Source organism: Protopterus annectens, chromosome 6.part1 (genome assembly GCF_019279795.1).
Source record: "Protopterus annectens isolate FY-2018-M chromosome 6.part1, PAN1.0, whole genome shotgun sequence".
Lineage (NCBI taxonomy): Eukaryota > Metazoa > Chordata > Ceratodontiformes > Protopteridae > Protopterus > Protopterus annectens.
The window spans coordinates 187,167,382-187,185,475 of record NC_056738.1 but is presented as its reverse complement, the minus strand read 5'-3'; the positions used below and the strand labels follow the sequence as shown (position 1 = coordinate 187,185,475).

The window sequence follows — 18,094 nt, the reverse complement described above, 5'->3', positions numbered from 1 at the left end:
CAGATGGATGGAGCTCTCTGATGAGGTGAAAGCGACAGCTACACTTGCACTGCTATCTATATAAATGGGCACTTTCTTGGTATTCCATCTCCTCCGATTAAGTATTCATAGAAAAATAACTTTTAACCAAACAGTTAACAAGTTATTCTTACTTTTCTTCTTTACTGTGCTGCAAACATTTAAGCATGGACAGTGACATTTTTAGCCTCACCATTCACGTTGACCTCTGCAGCAGGTTGAGAGGGCTTGTTCTAATTATTCTATACAGAAAAACATTACTAACTACCACACTTTTTTTCTGTTTGAGTCACCAAACATCCACATCGCCCATCAAGCTGATAAGCAAAATTAAATATGCTTTTCATTCTAGAAAATAAGTTGGTAATCTTCATTGTGAATGAAACTGTCACACAAAATAAAATATCACTATGGTTTTAGAAGTTTATTTTACATTCCATTTGATTAAATAAGGTTAGAGCTATATATTCAGAACAGCTATGCACATTACAAGTTACACATTTCAAATGTCTGGTTCACTACAACACTGATCCTAGGTCTTGCAAATTTATAATATACATAAAATAGTTGACTCCTCTAAAGCTGCCCAATTCCTGTACAGCAATGCTTAGATCTTGACCACTGTCCTTATTAGCTTGCTGTAAAAATGGAATGCGGGCATCAGGATCTTCATCAGAAAACTGTAAAATATTACCATGAGGCTTTAAAACCCGCAAGCATTCCAACAACACTTTGCTTGCCTTCTTGGCACCATCACTGGCCCTCAGTAAAGCATCTGAAGTCCCCTTGTCTAAAACAAGGTTAAAAGACTGTGACTGAAACTCCTTAAGTTCAGTGGCATCCGATTCCATGAAATGTAGCTCAGATCTACAATTTTTTGGCTTGGGAAGGTTCAAGAATTGGTGACGCATATGTTCAACTGCAACACATGAAAAATCAACACAGAAAACATGGACTGGAGTAGCAGAATGCTTGTAAAGACCAGGTCCAACATCTGAGGTTCCACATCCAACATCTAAGACTGAAAAGCTGTGTTTTCCTCTGATGAATGGCAGCAAAAATTCAGATACCACATCATAGCCAAAGAACCAGTCAAAGTGCTTGAAACGCTCAGCCTGGTTTTCAGTATAAAATCGATCCCAAGTGGCCTTCTTGTCCATGTTGTATGTCAAGTCATCTACAACAAAATGCAAAACAGATTAAGACTGTTTCAGCAAAGCAACTTCTAACAGCAGTATTTGGACATAATTACTCAGAGTGGAAAACATGCTCGGCGACACAACAGGCTGGTAAAATAAGATTCTACAATACCAAATTTAACCACTTTAAAATTTTCAGGGCTCACACTATTGTAGCAAACAAGCCAACCTTTCAATCACATCCCAAGTGACACAAGATCAAAAAGTGGCTTGGGAATTGGTTGGAGATGGTATGGAAGAGGAAAGAAATGTGACAGCCTGCTACTCTCTCTTTAGAGGAGGGGCACGGCAAGTGCTTGAGGCCTACTTCCATCTATAGAATTTATGCTGTAGACTGGGGATCATGTGTGGGGTGCTTGTGTTTAAGGGGTTAATGCCAACTGGTCATATCACACACAAAGGTGATGACATGCATCTTAAAGGCCCACTACATTCCAACCCTTGGCCCTCAAAGAGTATGCATAGAGGGGAGTTAGAGCTTAAGTCAAAACCAAATCCCACTTTGAGATGACAAAGCCGCTCCAAGAATGCTTCATTTTTTCATGCCAATGAAAAAATGTGCGTTAATGCTCTCATCGAGGGAGAGGGGCTTGCCAAAAGTGTAACTGGCAGAAGATTGATAGATAGGGACCAGAGCAAATTAAAATAAATTGATTAATTAAATTAATTAAAAAAATACAATTCCAAATAGCAAATCCAATTGAAATGTATATTTATCCACCTTCAAAAACAATAAACATATAAATGGACGTTCATCAGAAGTATACAACTCAAGAATACCTTATTTAACTCTTTGACACTTAGTAGCTGTGTAATTTCATGTATAAGTTATGTGCAGTCACATGTGTCATTTAAAGATTTCCTACCTGGACAGGATTCACCACAGATTTTTTTTTTGTTTGTTTGAAAATGGAATTCTGAAGCACATCTTTAAACAATCTAAACATCTTGGAAACCATGATAGCTCTCTCTCTCTCTCTCTCTATATATATATATATATATATATATATATATATATATATATATATATATATATATATACAATTTTGGAAAGGTGAAGTAGATTCCTAATACATACATATATATATATATATATATATATATATATATATATATATATATATGTGTGTGTGTGTGTGTGTGTGTATATATATATATATATATATATATATATATATATATATATATATATGGGTTCACTACATATGACCGAGGGTTCATATGACCGAAGCCCATTTGACTGAGACCAAATGACCGAAAGTTCATTTGACCGAAAACCCATATGTCCGAAAACTCATTTGACCGAAAAACAGCACTGGCAGGTATATGCCCTGTTCCCCACTGTAATGCGACCCTGGAGTGAGAATATAAAGTTAGGGAGGTGTGGGGGGCATAGCCCCCCACATTTTGCAACCAGTTTTTACGGATATTATACGTCTTAATGCATTTTTAATGGCTACATATCTATGTAATAGTACATAAACTGCAATTAAGCCCCCCATGCCCCCCCCTCAACTTTATATTCTCACTCCAGGGTCGCACTACAGTGAGGAACAGGGCATATACCTGCCAGTGTTGTTTTTCGGTCAAATGAGTTTTCGGTCATTTGGTCTCAGTCAAATGGGCTTCGGTCATATGTAGTGAACCCATATATATATATATATATATATATATGTATTAGGAATCTACTTCACCTTTCCAAAATTCAACTTTGTTGAACTTCATAACAACGAACACCTGGATCACTGTAAAATAACTCCAGGAAATGAGCCACTTGGTCACCATGGTGAACTTTGTCCTTTTTTCTGTTATACTGTGATCTTGTAGTTGGTATATTTAGTTACACCCTCTCACACATGGGGTTGTGAAGCCCACTTGGGTGGGTTTGATTTGCTTCAGTTTGTTGTTGACATGTTGCTGGACAAGTGGTTCATTTCCTGGAGTTATTTTTACAGTGATCTGGGTGTTCGTCAAACTACATCTGTGGCAAATTCGTCTCGTCATTATAAGGTTTGACTAAGTGGGATTTCAGTAAGCAGAAGTTGATGCATATATATATATATATATATATATATATATATATATATATTCATCCATCCATCCACAACCCCTTTTTCCCATTTTGTACATGGGGTCAGGGTGTCACTTCAACAGTGACAATCATCTCGAACCAATTTCGACCCCATGTAAGCGAAAGCTTACAATCTGGAACGCTTAGAACAGCGAAAAACACTTATAAACATAAAGTGGGGGGCTTCGCCCACCACACCCACCCTACTTAAATATACCAACTCCGAGATCGCGCTACAGTGATGAAAACGGCAAAGTAATAGACGCGGCCAAGCGATTTTTTTTCCCAGGGAAAGAATTTGCTTATATGCAGCTTCGTCATTTTGCCTTTTCGTCTTTTCAAGTTTGACCAAGACGCATTCGAAAGAACAAATCTTCGGTCATCTAATAGGAACCCTATATATATATATATATATATATATATATATATATATATATATATAAAATTGTGAGTCAAGTCATCTACAACAAATAAATACACACGCACGCATCATTTAGGTAATCTGCCTTGTCTCCTTTAACAGACCAGAGGGTTTGCCTGTATCTCCTCCTGGGCTGCTGGACAACATAAAATATTTAATGGCTTATTTTAAGAGTAAACAGCAATTGTGTCTTTGGTGTTCCAGAGTGGTCCAGCTGGTGGGAGTGTTACTGAAAGGCTGGAAAGGGGTGTTGGTACCACAGAGATATTACTAACCTCTCCTGAAAACTAGTGTGTGTGTGTGTGTGTGTGTATGCAGAAAAATAATTCTGGACATATGCTGGTATGACTGCAGTGGAAAGCACTGGGTTTAGTCTAAAAATGAGTGAAATCTAGGACAACAAGTGATTATAACTCTGATCTGTGCTACCCTTACCTGGGTGGGCCAGGTATTGACTACTACCAAAACTAGCCTTGCACATTTACTGTAAGCTTATAAGGTCAGTCTCCCCTTGCATACTGACATTAATACCACACCACAGGTGTAGAATTGAAGCCCATACTGTCACAATTAGGCAGCAGTGGTATGAATCATGAGACTGTAGCCCTTGACCATCACAGTCAACACCACTGTCTCTCCTCAAGAATTAAAAGCATTGTACATTAAATGGTAATCTGTAACCAGCATAAAAGGTCATTCTGTGTAGTTACTTGTCATACTTCCACACTCCCTAGACCAAGATAAAGACTACTGATGTCTACATGGGTACAGTCACATTCAGTTTTAGTTGTTATCATTAAAGTAAATGCCATTCATATCCATAGCATGGCAGAGTTCATGTAACAGAGTGCAGACAGTTCCTTGCAGTGGAGAATCCCAGGCAACCTTAACAGGTAAAGAAGGATCAAAGTCAAAGAAAGGCAGTGCTTGTCCAGTGTGATAATTTCTTTTGAGTTTTTGAACATTAATTCAGTCATCCATCCACTTCCATTTAAACTTGTCCAGCAGTATTGCATATAATGTCTGTAGTACAATCTGAACTGTAATGTGTTCAGAGACTTAGATGCCTACAGCTCAATGTTACATTCTCTTGTGAATGCAAACCACATTATATACCCTGATCATAAAATGCTATCTCTGAAAAGTTCATGTCTTCATTATATGAAGCAACACTTTGCTAACCAGTCTAGGACTCTTCATAAATAACCCAAGTGATTCCCCTTTTATATGACTAATAGCTCTATAACAATGCATACTGGCAATTCCTTGGAATACTCACTCCGTTACCAAATTAACATGTAGATGATACCACTCCGACAATAAGTCTGTTATAGTGCAACAACCCTTCCATAAGAATGTTCATTAAAACAATCTTCCATTTACATGTCAATTTCATGTTAACATACAAAACCCTGTTCCCAGTTAGGGGTATAAAATGCATTTATTGTGGCAGGGGGCACTGCACAGCCTTTAGGACTAGAAGAATAGAGATTCTCAAACTGCATACAAAACCAGATCCTGACCTATGTCTCTTGAGAAGTGTCAAGTGTGCTCACTATGCTGCACTCTGAACAGCACCTCAGCATATTGTAACCTTTTCAGATCACTTTCTATTTTACATATCAGGATGTAAGGTAATGTTCCTCCTTCACAGATGTTTGAAATAATAATGATAACTAATCATCTGTGGCAGGTTTAGTGATGTGCAATTTTTTTTATTTATTCTTTGTTTACCAGGTGAGTGAATTGAACCTAAGCACCTTTTCATCCATGAACCAGGTGGCTAAGCACAGATTTTTAAAACATGATGCATTCAAGCATGAGAATCACATCAATGTCAGTGACCTTTTGTAACAGAGTTATACTGATAAAACTAAGCTCATACTTGTTTAACGTGATACATTATGAGGACTTCATCAAGAACATCTATGAAAGACTTTACATTTTTTATGCCAGATTTGTTGATGATATTTTGTTGTGGGCACAGGTCAGTGATGAACTGTTAAACTTTGTTGATTATCTGGAGAAAACTACAGATTTTCTTAGGTTCTCAGTGGAGCACAGCAATGAGACCATTGCCTTTTTAGATGTCACATTAAATAAAAATTTAACTGGTAAGATAAACACCACCTTGCATAGGAAACAATGCTGGAAAAATCATTATTTGAATGCACGTAGTATGCACCCTAGACATACTTTTCATAATATTATGCAAGGGCAAGGATACAGAGTTTCTCGGCTGTGCACAGACAATGAGTTTTATAAAGAAATAGATGTGTTAAATGGACATCTCAAGGAAAAGGGCTATTCAGAGGAAAAAACTAAGAACAGTAACAGGGAAGCTAGGGCTAGACCATGGTTTTCTGATAATAAAGAACACCAGGGAGATAAGTTGAAGCTATTTAACAAGTATGCACCAACAAAAGAAAATGTAGCGAACCAAATTCACCAAACTCCAGAAAAAAGGAGGCGGAAGACTCGACTGCAAAAACCACCTCAATTTTTAATGTAAGGATGACAATCCACACAACACAAACACGAAACACGAATAAAAATGTTGTTGATCCCAAAATCATGAACGCCTTCCTGATACATGCGTTTTCGTCCAAATGGACTTCATCAGATTACATTTTAAACTAAACCATACATCTTTTATATCCATTTAAAAAAGTATTAACCAATCAATTGTCAATGTGCTTTTAAAATCATCAAATAAGCCTCAAGTCTAATTAATAATTCATTATGTTGCTCTCATTTTGTTAATTCACTTAACAATTTATATAAATTTCATAAAAAATCATCATTAAAAAGTATATATTATTAAAAACTGTTCCTTCATATTAAAATAATCTATTCAAATATTCTGATACATAAATAAATAAATAAATAAATTAAAATCATGTTTGTTAAAGAGTATTTACATACAGAAGGGATTTTTACCATTACTTCACATTTGTATTAACTCTGGTGTCATCTGCTGACAACTTTTTGTAAACACATTTTAAATTTTGTATGTTGTGTTTTTATACCTTAGCAGATCTAATTTTTAATAAGGGCAAAATAGATATATATTCATTTAAACCAGGTGATTTGTTTGCTTCCAAATTCACCTGCCACCACAAGTATGACATAAAACCCAAGGTAATGCTACGTTATAGTAACAATGTGTATGGGATATTTGATATTAATAAGCAAAACTGGAAGAAACTAAGAAGTAATAATCACTTGAAGGATATTCTAGATGAGAAACCTAGATTTACCTAGGAGCGAAATAATAATATAAAAGACATGTTATGCATAGAACCTGGTTTGAAAAATAAGAAGGAGGCTAACAGTGTTTCCTCTGCACACATGAGAACAGGGACTTTTCCCTGTAGGCATTGCAAAGCATGTTGAAATGTGAATGGTTTAAATAATTTATACATCCTGTTACAAATAAAAAATACACGTGAGTTTTATGCAGATTGCTATACAGACAATGTGGTTTATTTGGCATGCTGCAAGTCATGTCTGAGTTTTTATGCTGGAAAAACTAATTGTAAGTTAAAAACAAGAATATTGCACCACTTGTCATCTATTAGACAGAAGGATAAACATAATCCATTGTACCAGCATGTTCTAGCTTTCCAGATCATACTTTTGTTTTTTATGGTTCTGCATATTGCACAGATGAAAAAAAGGTGGGGGGGGGGCATGGTCTATGCAGAGTTAAGATGGATTATACAAGTTGGCTGCTGACAACCCACCTGGGTTAAATAGTTCTGTACCTTTAAAACCAGCCTTAAAGAAAAGGTGGGTCAAGTATAGGAAGTAATTGGTTACTTTTAGAAATGTTTTAATATTTAAAGACTGTCATGGTTATGTGAACTTTGTCTGATGAAGGGTTTTTTACCCTGAAAGCACTTACGTTTTATAATAAAAGATTACGGCCAGTCTGGACTCTGTTTCATTTGTTTCTGAATTTGTTCTTATAAGAGGTTCGAGAGGAGTCCTTAAGGGAAGCTAAGAGGCTTGTGTTTTGCTACGATTTCATGAATGGGAAGGAATTTTGTTTCACAGTTTACAAGAATTATATTGATAAAACTGAAATAATGCACAGAAATATAAAGAACACTGAATTTATAAGATTTCATGTTTCACTGTAAACACATTTTCTAGTAACAAAAAATTAATAGCTATCTTTTGCTATAGTATTTGCTTCATAATATTGCATACATTTGGCAACCAGTATGAGTCAGTCATCCTTTTGGACCAGTGTGCAATTTTGCTGCTTAATGTGATCCTATTAATGTTTTTTTTTTTGTTTTGTTTTTAAAACAGGATGGTATGGCAGTTTTTTTTAATTCTGAAGAAGTCCTTATTGAATAGGACGAGAGCACTTAATAAATGATTTTATTGCTTCAGAGCTCGGGTGTTATATTATTCTGGCAGCATTTCCTCCTTTTGGCTTGTTATTTTACTGTGTACTATTTTGCCAGAGGTTTGCTGTGTGGATTTACTTGGCTTTTATTCACAGCGTTTGGAACTGTCTGCCTTTTACACGGGTTACCTGGGTATAACCATGTTGTACTGATTGGGATTTCATTCGTACACTGATTCCAACCCTTTATTCTGAGGCGTCTTTTTGGATCTGATACGATGGCGGAGTGTTTAGGAGCATGTCCTTTATCTGAGGCTAATGCTGCTCCTATTGAACGTTTGGCTAACACTATTGAATCAGCTAGTGATGGAAATCTATCACAATTGGTTAAACTGCTTTCACACCAGGTTTCACAAATCCAGTCCTCCCTGGAAAGACTACAATTCCCAGAAGTCTTTGCAACATGCTCTCAAAGAGCCACTGTGATGAACCAGGAAACAGATAATACGGTAAAACAGAAAAGACCAGTGTTCCATCAAATGGTGATGATATTCCTTGTGGACAGAGGCTTAATATAGTGGAGGGCAATACCACAAACCTTGAAATAAGGCTCAACAGTTTGTATTTTCAAAGGATTCAGTTCCTATTTCTCCAACGCATCATGGATCTCCAGATTTTCAAGAAATGCTTTGGAATTTTGAAAAGAAACTGAGCAAGGTACGTGCCTTACAGTGCGATAACGGATACCTTGCTGAACGTATTAAATTAAAATGAGCCCCAAAAGGCCTGCACATGTTAAATTCCCAAATGGAGTCATTTATGGTCAAGATGAACTATTGTGTATATTTGACTGTCACGTTCTTGAATTAATGCAATTTCTAATTAAAATTAATAATCATATTCAAAAAATGTTTGATCAAATTAATGGATTAAACATGCAGATATCAAATAATGTTGCTTTTACAAGTTTTGAAAATCAGTACAATATTATTTTTGATAGGATTGAGGAACAGGTTACGCTTAATATGGCCAGAAAATAAAATAAACTTTTACTTGATGATTTTGTGTACAGCAATCACGCTGCATATCCTATCCCTGAGGCATATTTTTCAAAGAAATCAGAAGTGTATTTTGACAATGAAGGGGATGATAGAGGTGCTGTAGGGGAGAAGAGTAAGAGTCCCAACAGACATATTTCTACACCCAATACCCACAATCAGCCTCACAATAATAACAATGGGGTAGCCCCTGAAGACGAGTACCCAGTGCTTTAGCGATCAGAAAGGATCGGTAATAAAACTCATTAATTTAATAATCATTTTTTACTCCAGTCACAACAGGCAGCAGGGAAGACTTACAGGGCGCAGAAACAACAATGGAAGAAAATCAGCAGGAACAAGTTTTAGATGGTGAGGGGATTATTGAGGCCTTTGAGGTATTCAGGGATTCAACATTTTTAATTACAGTTCACAGGTGGTTGGATCTACCCATTTTTCCCTATTTAAGAAAGGGCTTAAATATGTCCCAAGTCGCAGGTGTGATATAGCCAAGTTACTATCAGAATTCAAACTGTATACGAGAAAATTACATTTTAAGGTTATGTTTCAGAATCGAGAACAGTTCTGAGAGTCCTAATATCAAGAGGAAAGCCACATTCAACCCACCACTGCACCCATTAATAGCAATCTGCGAGAAAGTTTCTGTACAGGAAATTTACAAAGCCTATTACAGTTACCACAATTCATTTTTTTTTTAATTTGAGTCAAGAGGAAACCAAACTATTACAAAAACTATGCATAAATCCAAATATTAGCATTATGAAACCCGATAAAGGGGAGGGGGGATGGTCATTATGGATAGTATGGATTATGCAAGTTTAATAGGGGATATGTTACACGACACTGATACTTATATCGTAGCCTCATTGAATGAGATAAATATAGCTAAGCAGAAGATATGTTTAATGCTTGAGGACACATTATTTCAAGGGGCTACTAATGAAGTCTTGTTTAATTTCCTTAGGAACAAGCATCCTATTATCCTCAATATATCTGGTATTCCCAAAATCCATAAAAATATTGACACCCCACCCTTTAGACTAATAGTTGCGTCCCATAACAGTTTATAATTAAGAATATAATTAACAGGATCTAAAATACCCTTAAGGATTCATGGGACTTTCTTAGGAAAATCAAAAATGAATATTATTTGGACAACTGTAGTTTTGCTACTACAGATGTAGATGACCTCTTTACATCCATTCCCAATAAAGGAGGGCTGGAAATTTTTTTTATGATGCTTTGTGTAAACTTTCAATTTTAAGTAGTGATATTGTAAATTTTATTATGCTACTTATGGAGTTCGGTCTTACAGACAATTACTTCACCTTTGGTGGGAAATTTTTTAAACAGGTTAAGGGTGTAGTAATGGGTGCAAGTTGTGCACCCATACACGCTAACCTTATCCTGTTTTCTTGGGAGAAAAAATATATTTTCAATTTAGAATTCCATGACATTTGGTCTTTATACCTACGTTACCTGGACAAAATTTTCATTCTATGGAAAGATAAGACTAGAGATGCTGGAATGTTTTTAAACTGCATGAATGGGATTTGTCCTTGTTTTAAATTTACAGGTACGGCTTCGGTCGACAATATTGATTATTTGGATGTCACTCTAATTAAGGATGTCAATAACTGTTGTTTTACGTCAAAATTATTTAGAAAGCCTACATATTCTAATACCTTCCTGGATTATCATAGTAACCACCCTCAACATATTAAGAATTTGGTGAGTGTGATCTGAGTACAGATTATTTTAGCAGTGAACTGAACATTTTATCTAAAATGTTTGAAGAGAGGGGCTATCTTTAAGATATGACTTGTATAAGTGGTAAAGAAGTTTTTGAGGGGAGGGTTATTTTAAACTGTGTTCTTTACTTTGCTCTTGTTGTCTGAAGCTCATTTTAATAAATACGGATGAAAGCGCTTACATCATTTAAAATTTAGTATCCGATTCTTGATTTACCCTTCCACTTCTTCAAAGTACTTGTATTAAATACAGATTGTGATTTTACACACTTTCTTATTTGATATATTTCACAATTGCATTTTTTAAGTGGTTACTTTAACACAGTAATCGATTGCCACAGTTGTAATTAAGGGGTCATGTGATCCTATCATACCTCCCAACTGTCCCGAATTACTCGGGTTTAACCGAGTTTTGGGGTCCAAATGAAGGGGTGTCATGATTCCCGAGTGGCACCCCTTCATTCCCGATTTTTTTCCACGTTGTTTACATTTTTCACACTGTTTCTGCTGATGTCATCGTGTGCGCAATGATGTCCGCACCGTGAGTGCTGCCAGCCTATCGGAATTGAGCTCAGATCCAGAATTGAGCTCATTCTGCCTGGTGCTCAAATGCTGTGAGCGGGAACAGTTATGGATTCGGTAATAGTTACAGCAATGGCTGGCGAACGCGTATGCTGTGAGCGGAAGCTGTGGGACAGATATCCTGGCTGGCTGAAGAACTGGTAAGGAGTATGTAACAGCGACGGATGTGTGCGTGTGTATGTATCGGGGGTGTACCACAGTGGATATAGCAAGAGTTGTTAATACTTGCACTGTTTTATAGTCCCTTTAATATTCCTAAAATCAAATTACTTTAAGCAAATGCATTTAATCTGTTGAAAGGTTAGCTCTATAACTTGTACGGAATGCAAGGTTTGGGGTGTGTTCCATAAGCTATGCAAATGGGCTGCATGAAATAACTTCAACACACACACATTCCGTTCCACATATATGTATGAATATTATGTTGAAGATTGTTTTACCTTGGAGTAAGGGCAATTCTCCAAAAAACTGCTGCTCATAGTGTGTGTTTTCCTGTTACAATTGCTGAGATACTTAAATCTGAGTTTTTCACGAGCATTTTAACTTTGCTGAAATCTGTTAAATAGGTGTATATCATTATTGTTTGTGGATGATGTAGGATTTACCCATATTTGGTGCAACTAATCACAACTAGCCATGGGTAAATCTGTAGTGATATGATTTACTGTGATTATACAATGGCATTATTAAAAAAAAAAAAAAAAGCTTGATACATTTGTAAAATAATGTTACTGTATTAGAGAACTTAACTTTTGTTCCATTGCTGCTTCTCACTGACTGTAACAATGGGTGATGCCCGATACACTTAGTGTTCATGCACACACTTATGTATGTGAAGTCACTTCCACAGTACATCTGTTTTAGTATAGCTGCTGCCAGTTTGTTTTTCTTGGACTGAGTAGATTACAACTAGAATGTGTACTCAAGGATGCTCCCACCTTACTAACACAGTGCAGGTGTGCTGAATATATGTTTTTAATATGCTATATAGATTTCCAGGATATTTTTAGTGCAGAGAGGGTGTATTTTATTTTTTTGTATTTTAGGCTGCTAGTTTAGATTCTCTTGTTAGTAGTGCAGAGAAAATGAGCTGTATTTTTAATCTACAATGATTTACAGTGGCAGCAGTGTGCTGTTGTTCTGTTGTTTTGAGCTTTTGGAGCAGGCCTCATTCTCTGGGTAATGCTTGATTTACATTGACATGTACTACTGAACAATCACATTCATGCTTTTTAATTACTAATCATCTTTCCTGGTATAATTAGCAATGTAAAATTGAGTTTATGCCTCACAATCTAATTTATGTTACCATTTGAAAATATGAATTCTGCTTAACCTCTTTGCTGTTTACACATTCTGAAAGAATTTATGGCTCTTGTGTTACTTATTTCTGTTTGAAGCAAGCTTTTATAATTTGATATTGTCAGAAATGGCTCCTGGTAAACCATTAAAAGTATGCATTAGTCAAGGTCTGTATCCTTTAACATCTGTAAGATGTGATTGAGTTAATGTTTGTCTTATTGTGATTTTTTTTTTAAAGTTTCAATTGACAATCCTGGATAACTAATATTTCTATAGAAGGAAAATACCCAGTCTGATATGTTTTACTTGGTACCAGAACCAAGCCTGACAGGATACGTATTTCATTATAATGTAGAGAATTTTTAAGAGCTAAATGCAATTGAATATTAATGTCAAATTTCTAGCCTGTATGCAGCTATAGTTTGATTTCTAACTGTATGCAGATTGCAGTTCTCTTAATACCCATGTGAGTATCCACATGTCGTTCCAGTTTCCCACCACCTCTAAAGCAGCCAGGTATATGTCTTAGAGAATTCCCCTTTTCTGGAACAGGTTTCCCATCTGTATGAAGCACAGCTTTTCCCTAACCCTATTCAAGAGAAACCTGGACTAGTGCATGGAAGTTAGAAATGCACCCCAGGTCTAGCACCTGTATCTCTAACTGAGAGAGGCAGCCTGCCACTGTTTCTTGTTTTGTGTGGAAGAGGGGCCAATGATTTGAAAACAGCACAAAGGTAATCTTTATGCACCACTGGGCAGATGCATTTTCCTTGGATGTGGTGTGTCTTTCAATGCTGTTTCAATGAATGAGTTTCAAGGGCTAAGAAGTTTTAATGCCAAGTCTATTTTCATTGTGAGCCAGTATTGCTTTGTTTAGCAGATGTCTATTAGTGTCTGTGCATTGTGCTATAAAATGTCTAAATAATCATTGTAGAAGTAAAGCAGTATGCACACATTAGTGTTTATGGTAAATGGGGCAAAATAGACAGGTACTGGGACATTGGAATGGCTGCAGTGGGACTCTGGTGCCATATTTTGGTTGTCTGTTCTTCAGTTTGTGTTTGAAAGTTAGTATCCCACAATTCATTTGAGTGGGCGGGGTTACATAATTATGTATGCAAATTTGATGTTAATCAGTGTACAGATTGGTATCTATTTTTCATGGGCCTTGTCCAGATTTTTGATGTTTCAAGGTTGTGAGGTATGGATCCTATTAATCTTATTTTGCCAGAGGTTAACTGTGTGGATTTACTTGGAATTTGATAAGTAGCAATTTTTGTAGGCAAAGAGGTCAAGCATGACCACACTGCAATCTTGTCTTCAAATTTTGGTATTGGATAAGCTACAGACTCTGCTTATCTAAAAGCATGCTATTACTCTCAATCTTTCTAAAATACATAACTGTCTTTTCAACATTAAAATGCAACTTGAATGGCATGCAGTTTACTTGCTAAGATATTAGCCAAGGCAGCTGGAGGAAAATGCTTGTTCATAGTGGATTTTAACATTGATAACATACTGGTCAGAAAACTCTCTGGTGTAAAGGCCCATATTTCAAAGACTAGTCATGATCTCTAAGAAGACTGAAATTCTGACGTGAGATAGATATTATGTGATCATCCACTCCAGAGTACTTGCAGCCCAATTTATTTTGTTGATCCTCCTTAACACCTTATGATTTGCATGTAACGAAAGGCCTAGGGGTCAAAATAATACTCGGTTCATAGCAGGGTAATCCAGGGAATGTTTACATTCCTTAGAATGACTTGACTCTAGACATCACAGTAGGAAAAAGTCTGATCTAGTGGGCTTGGGAGCAAACTCAGTTTGTGGTGTATACAGCATACTTCACCTCACATATACAGCATACTTCACCTCACATATAGTGAGACCAACTCCAGGATTCAATAATGCCTACACACTAAGTGTACACCTTTCTGAGTGAACAGACAACACAGGCATAAATTCACACCTTCTTCCTCCTAATTTTAGTTTTCCTACTGATTTTCTTGCAGCTTTAAATATTGACAAGGATTTAGTGTAATCTTTCCGAGTGACTAGAAACCACAAAAAATGTAGTAGGGACGTTCTTGAATACAGGTACACACTGTACGCTTTATTGAATCTGGCCCTAAGACTATTTTCATTCCAGGGATCTCCACTGGCATATTCTTAAACAGGAGGAAATGTCTTCTTAGAACGGATGCAACATCTCTTCTCTGTTCAAAAGACTAATTTGGTATAGTTTATTACCCAGCATGAATATTTTTTGCAAGTTTATCTGATTTACAAATGACTGTCCAAGCCTGAAAAATTTGAACATTTTTCTTATACTCCTTGTACTGAGATATGTATACAACAGGATGAAGTATACACAGCACAGATATTACTACCCATGGATGTGTAGTAATATCTGTACACTACACATATTACTAACCATGGATGTGTAGTAATATCTGTACACTACACAGATATTACTACACATCCATGGATGTTTTTTGTTTTCTTTTTTTTTCCAGTTATGTACGATAATTACTTCCTACTGAATTTCTGAAACATATGAAACTGTAGCAAAAGCAAATATCAAAAATCTCTTTTTGCAGGATGCAAGCTATACATACTAGCTACAGTATTACCATATCTTGTAGAAAAGCGATTAGTCCAAGAGAGAGCAAGCTTGATCTTAATATATATATGTCCCCACTTTCACACATTGCTGTTCTAAGATTCACATATGTTATGCCCCCACCTTCACACACACAGACTTGCTGTTCTAGGATTCACACAAAGTTTCTCAGAATGTAAAACTGTTATCAACAATTATATATTTCATAATGTGTTTTAACAAAGATTAGTTCCTTCCCTCACCTAAAATATGATTGTTGGGCAAAATTACAACTATCAGACTTTGGTAAGAAATTTTCAGAATAATTACTTTAAGAACACTTCTGTCAAACTGTCATGTTCAGTTGCGCAATTCTATTTGTAAATGTTGCCTGATGATCATGTGACGGAGGTTGTGGTGGTCAAATATTGTATAGTAAAGCTTTGGGCTCAAGCACTTCACTTGGGGTGAGTTATATGTATTTGTTAAAAATGTTTACAAAACTTTTTTTTACATTTACCAACTAAAGAACTTGTTGTGCAGGTTCATACATTTTAACGGTATGGAATTCTGGTTTGAAATTGTCTGGATAATTTGAGGGATCCTTTTGTCAAAGTGCTGCAAATGTTATTCCTCAGTCATTCTTGTAACTCACAGTCTGGTGGGTTAGAGTTTTACAAATTCAGTGTCCTAGTGCAGGTGGTGGTTGCACACAGATGGTACTCTTGACAATCTGAGTTGAGAACACTACAGTTTGGTACAGATATGGACATTACTGAAAATAATGACAAATACAGTAGCACCTTGCCCAGTTTAACCGATTACTGTGCAGGACTACATCTTCTTAACGACATGGGATTTGAATATAAAAATTCAAGTAGTCAGTTTAGGAACTCTTCTGTCCAACTGTCTGGTACTGTTGTGCAAATGCATGTTGTAGCTGACTTGCACAACTTCAGTATAATAGTTCAGGAGGAATTGGTCCAGAGATAGCTTGTTGAAATTTTGAACTCAAAATGTTAAGTTTGGTCAGAGTTATGGACATTTGATTAAAATAATGGGGGCTGTCACAAACATTTAGTGCATAGTATTACACACAACAGTGCACTGAGCTGTGAAACAAGGAAGGAGAAGATTTAGAGACGCAAATAGCATGACCCCGTTGTAGAAGAAACAACTCGGGAAACTTGTGGCATGTATTATGACTGCATAATGACCTAGCATGACTCCACTATAAGAGAAACTGGGGTCTATATTGGAACATCGACTTTTTAATACGTTGAATGTTCTAATATCGACCCCTATTCAGCAAACGCTGACAACATCGAACATGCAGAACAGCGAATTTTTTCCAAGGGAAAAAAAAGTACAGTTTTGCACCTACCATAAATGTAGATGTTAGAGTGTTCACACTGCTGCAGTCATTACATTTGGGTTATCCTGCTGTCAGGCGGTCCCGCAGTTGGGGTTATCCTGCCGTCAGGTGGTCCCACAGTCGGCCAGAGTTCTAAAGTCTCGGTCCGGTGTCGGTTGCTGTCGCTTCTTCCCTGATGTCAGTGCGTCAGGGGTATACAAGATTCATCCAATGCCATTTTCTTTAGTTTTTCTTGCCCCAGATGTCGGTAAGCAATATATATTGCTAATAAAAGATATACATATAAAAATAAAAACAATACCTTTAGTTACAAGCAAATACACCACAAAGGTTGTATAGGATAGAAAGGTACTGATAAGTCCAGCTAGTTCAGAGGGGATGGAGGGAGGGTAACCTGGATTGCAGCAGTGTGAACACTCGAACATCTACATTTATGGTAGGTACAAAACTGTACTATGCTCATCATGTTACACTGCTGCAGTCATTACACTTGGGTAGAATCACAAAGCTAAGGTTGGGGGGCTGGTCTATAAAGAGTTAGGATTGGCTATGAGGCCCTGCAGAACTGCAGTGGCAAATCCTGCTCTGGATTTAGAGTAAAGAGGCAGGTGGTAATGCTTGGTAAAGGTGTGCACTGAACTCCAAGTTGCAACCTCCAAAATTTCCTTGGTAGGTACTCCTCTGAGAAAGGCTGTTGAAGTGGCTGTTGCCCTGGTGGAATGTGGCCTAATGTTATTTGGGACTGATTTTCCATGCTGTGTGTAGCAGTAACGTATACAGTGTCCTATCCATTTGGATATAGTCTGCTTTGAGATGTGATCCTGCAGCATATGCTACAAACAGTTGCTCAGTTTTCCTGAAAGCTTGTGTTTTGTCCAAGTAGAAGCGTAGCTGCCTGTGTATGTCCAAAGAATGCAGAAGTTTCTCCCCTTTATTTTGGGGGTTTGGATAAAAAGTTGGCAAATGGATGGTTTGGTTAAGAGCCACACTAGATACCACCTTTGGCATAAAGGTAGGGTTTGTCCTTAAATAAACCCTGTCCTGATGAAAAATTATAAAAGGTTCCACTGCCATTAATGCCTGTAGCTCTGAGACTCTTCGTGCTGAAGTTGCTGCCAGGAGCAGAGCTGGTTCCATGATAAAAATTTTAGATTGGCTGTATTGGCTGGCTCAAAAGGTGGCAGGGTTAGTTTTTCCAAAACGAAATTGAGGTCCCAAGTTGGTGTTGGTGCTCTCCGGGGCGGTCTTATGTTTCTAGCCCCTCTGAGGTACTGTTTTAGCAAGGGATGAGAGAAAAGGAGGATCCGTGTTGTAATGTGCTGAAATGGCATAGGCTTGGATCTTAATTGATG

General features: G+C 36.9%; 1 protein-coding gene across 3 annotated transcripts in view; it reads right to left on the bottom strand.

Moving 5' to 3' along the window:
• Positions 1 to 427: 427 nt before the first annotated feature.
• Positions 428 to 18,094, bottom strand: part of CSKMT (citrate synthase lysine methyltransferase) — a 131,863-nt gene continuing 114,196 nt past the window's right edge. For all 3 annotated transcript variants that reach the window (XM_044075634.1, XM_044075635.1, XM_044075636.1), the window contains one exon: positions 428 to 1,195. In XM_044075634.1, the coding sequence (XP_043931569.1) occupies positions 537 to 1,195 (659 nt within the window). In that variant the 3' untranslated portion in view covers positions 428 to 536. The remainder of the gene's footprint in view (positions 1,196 to 18,094) is intronic.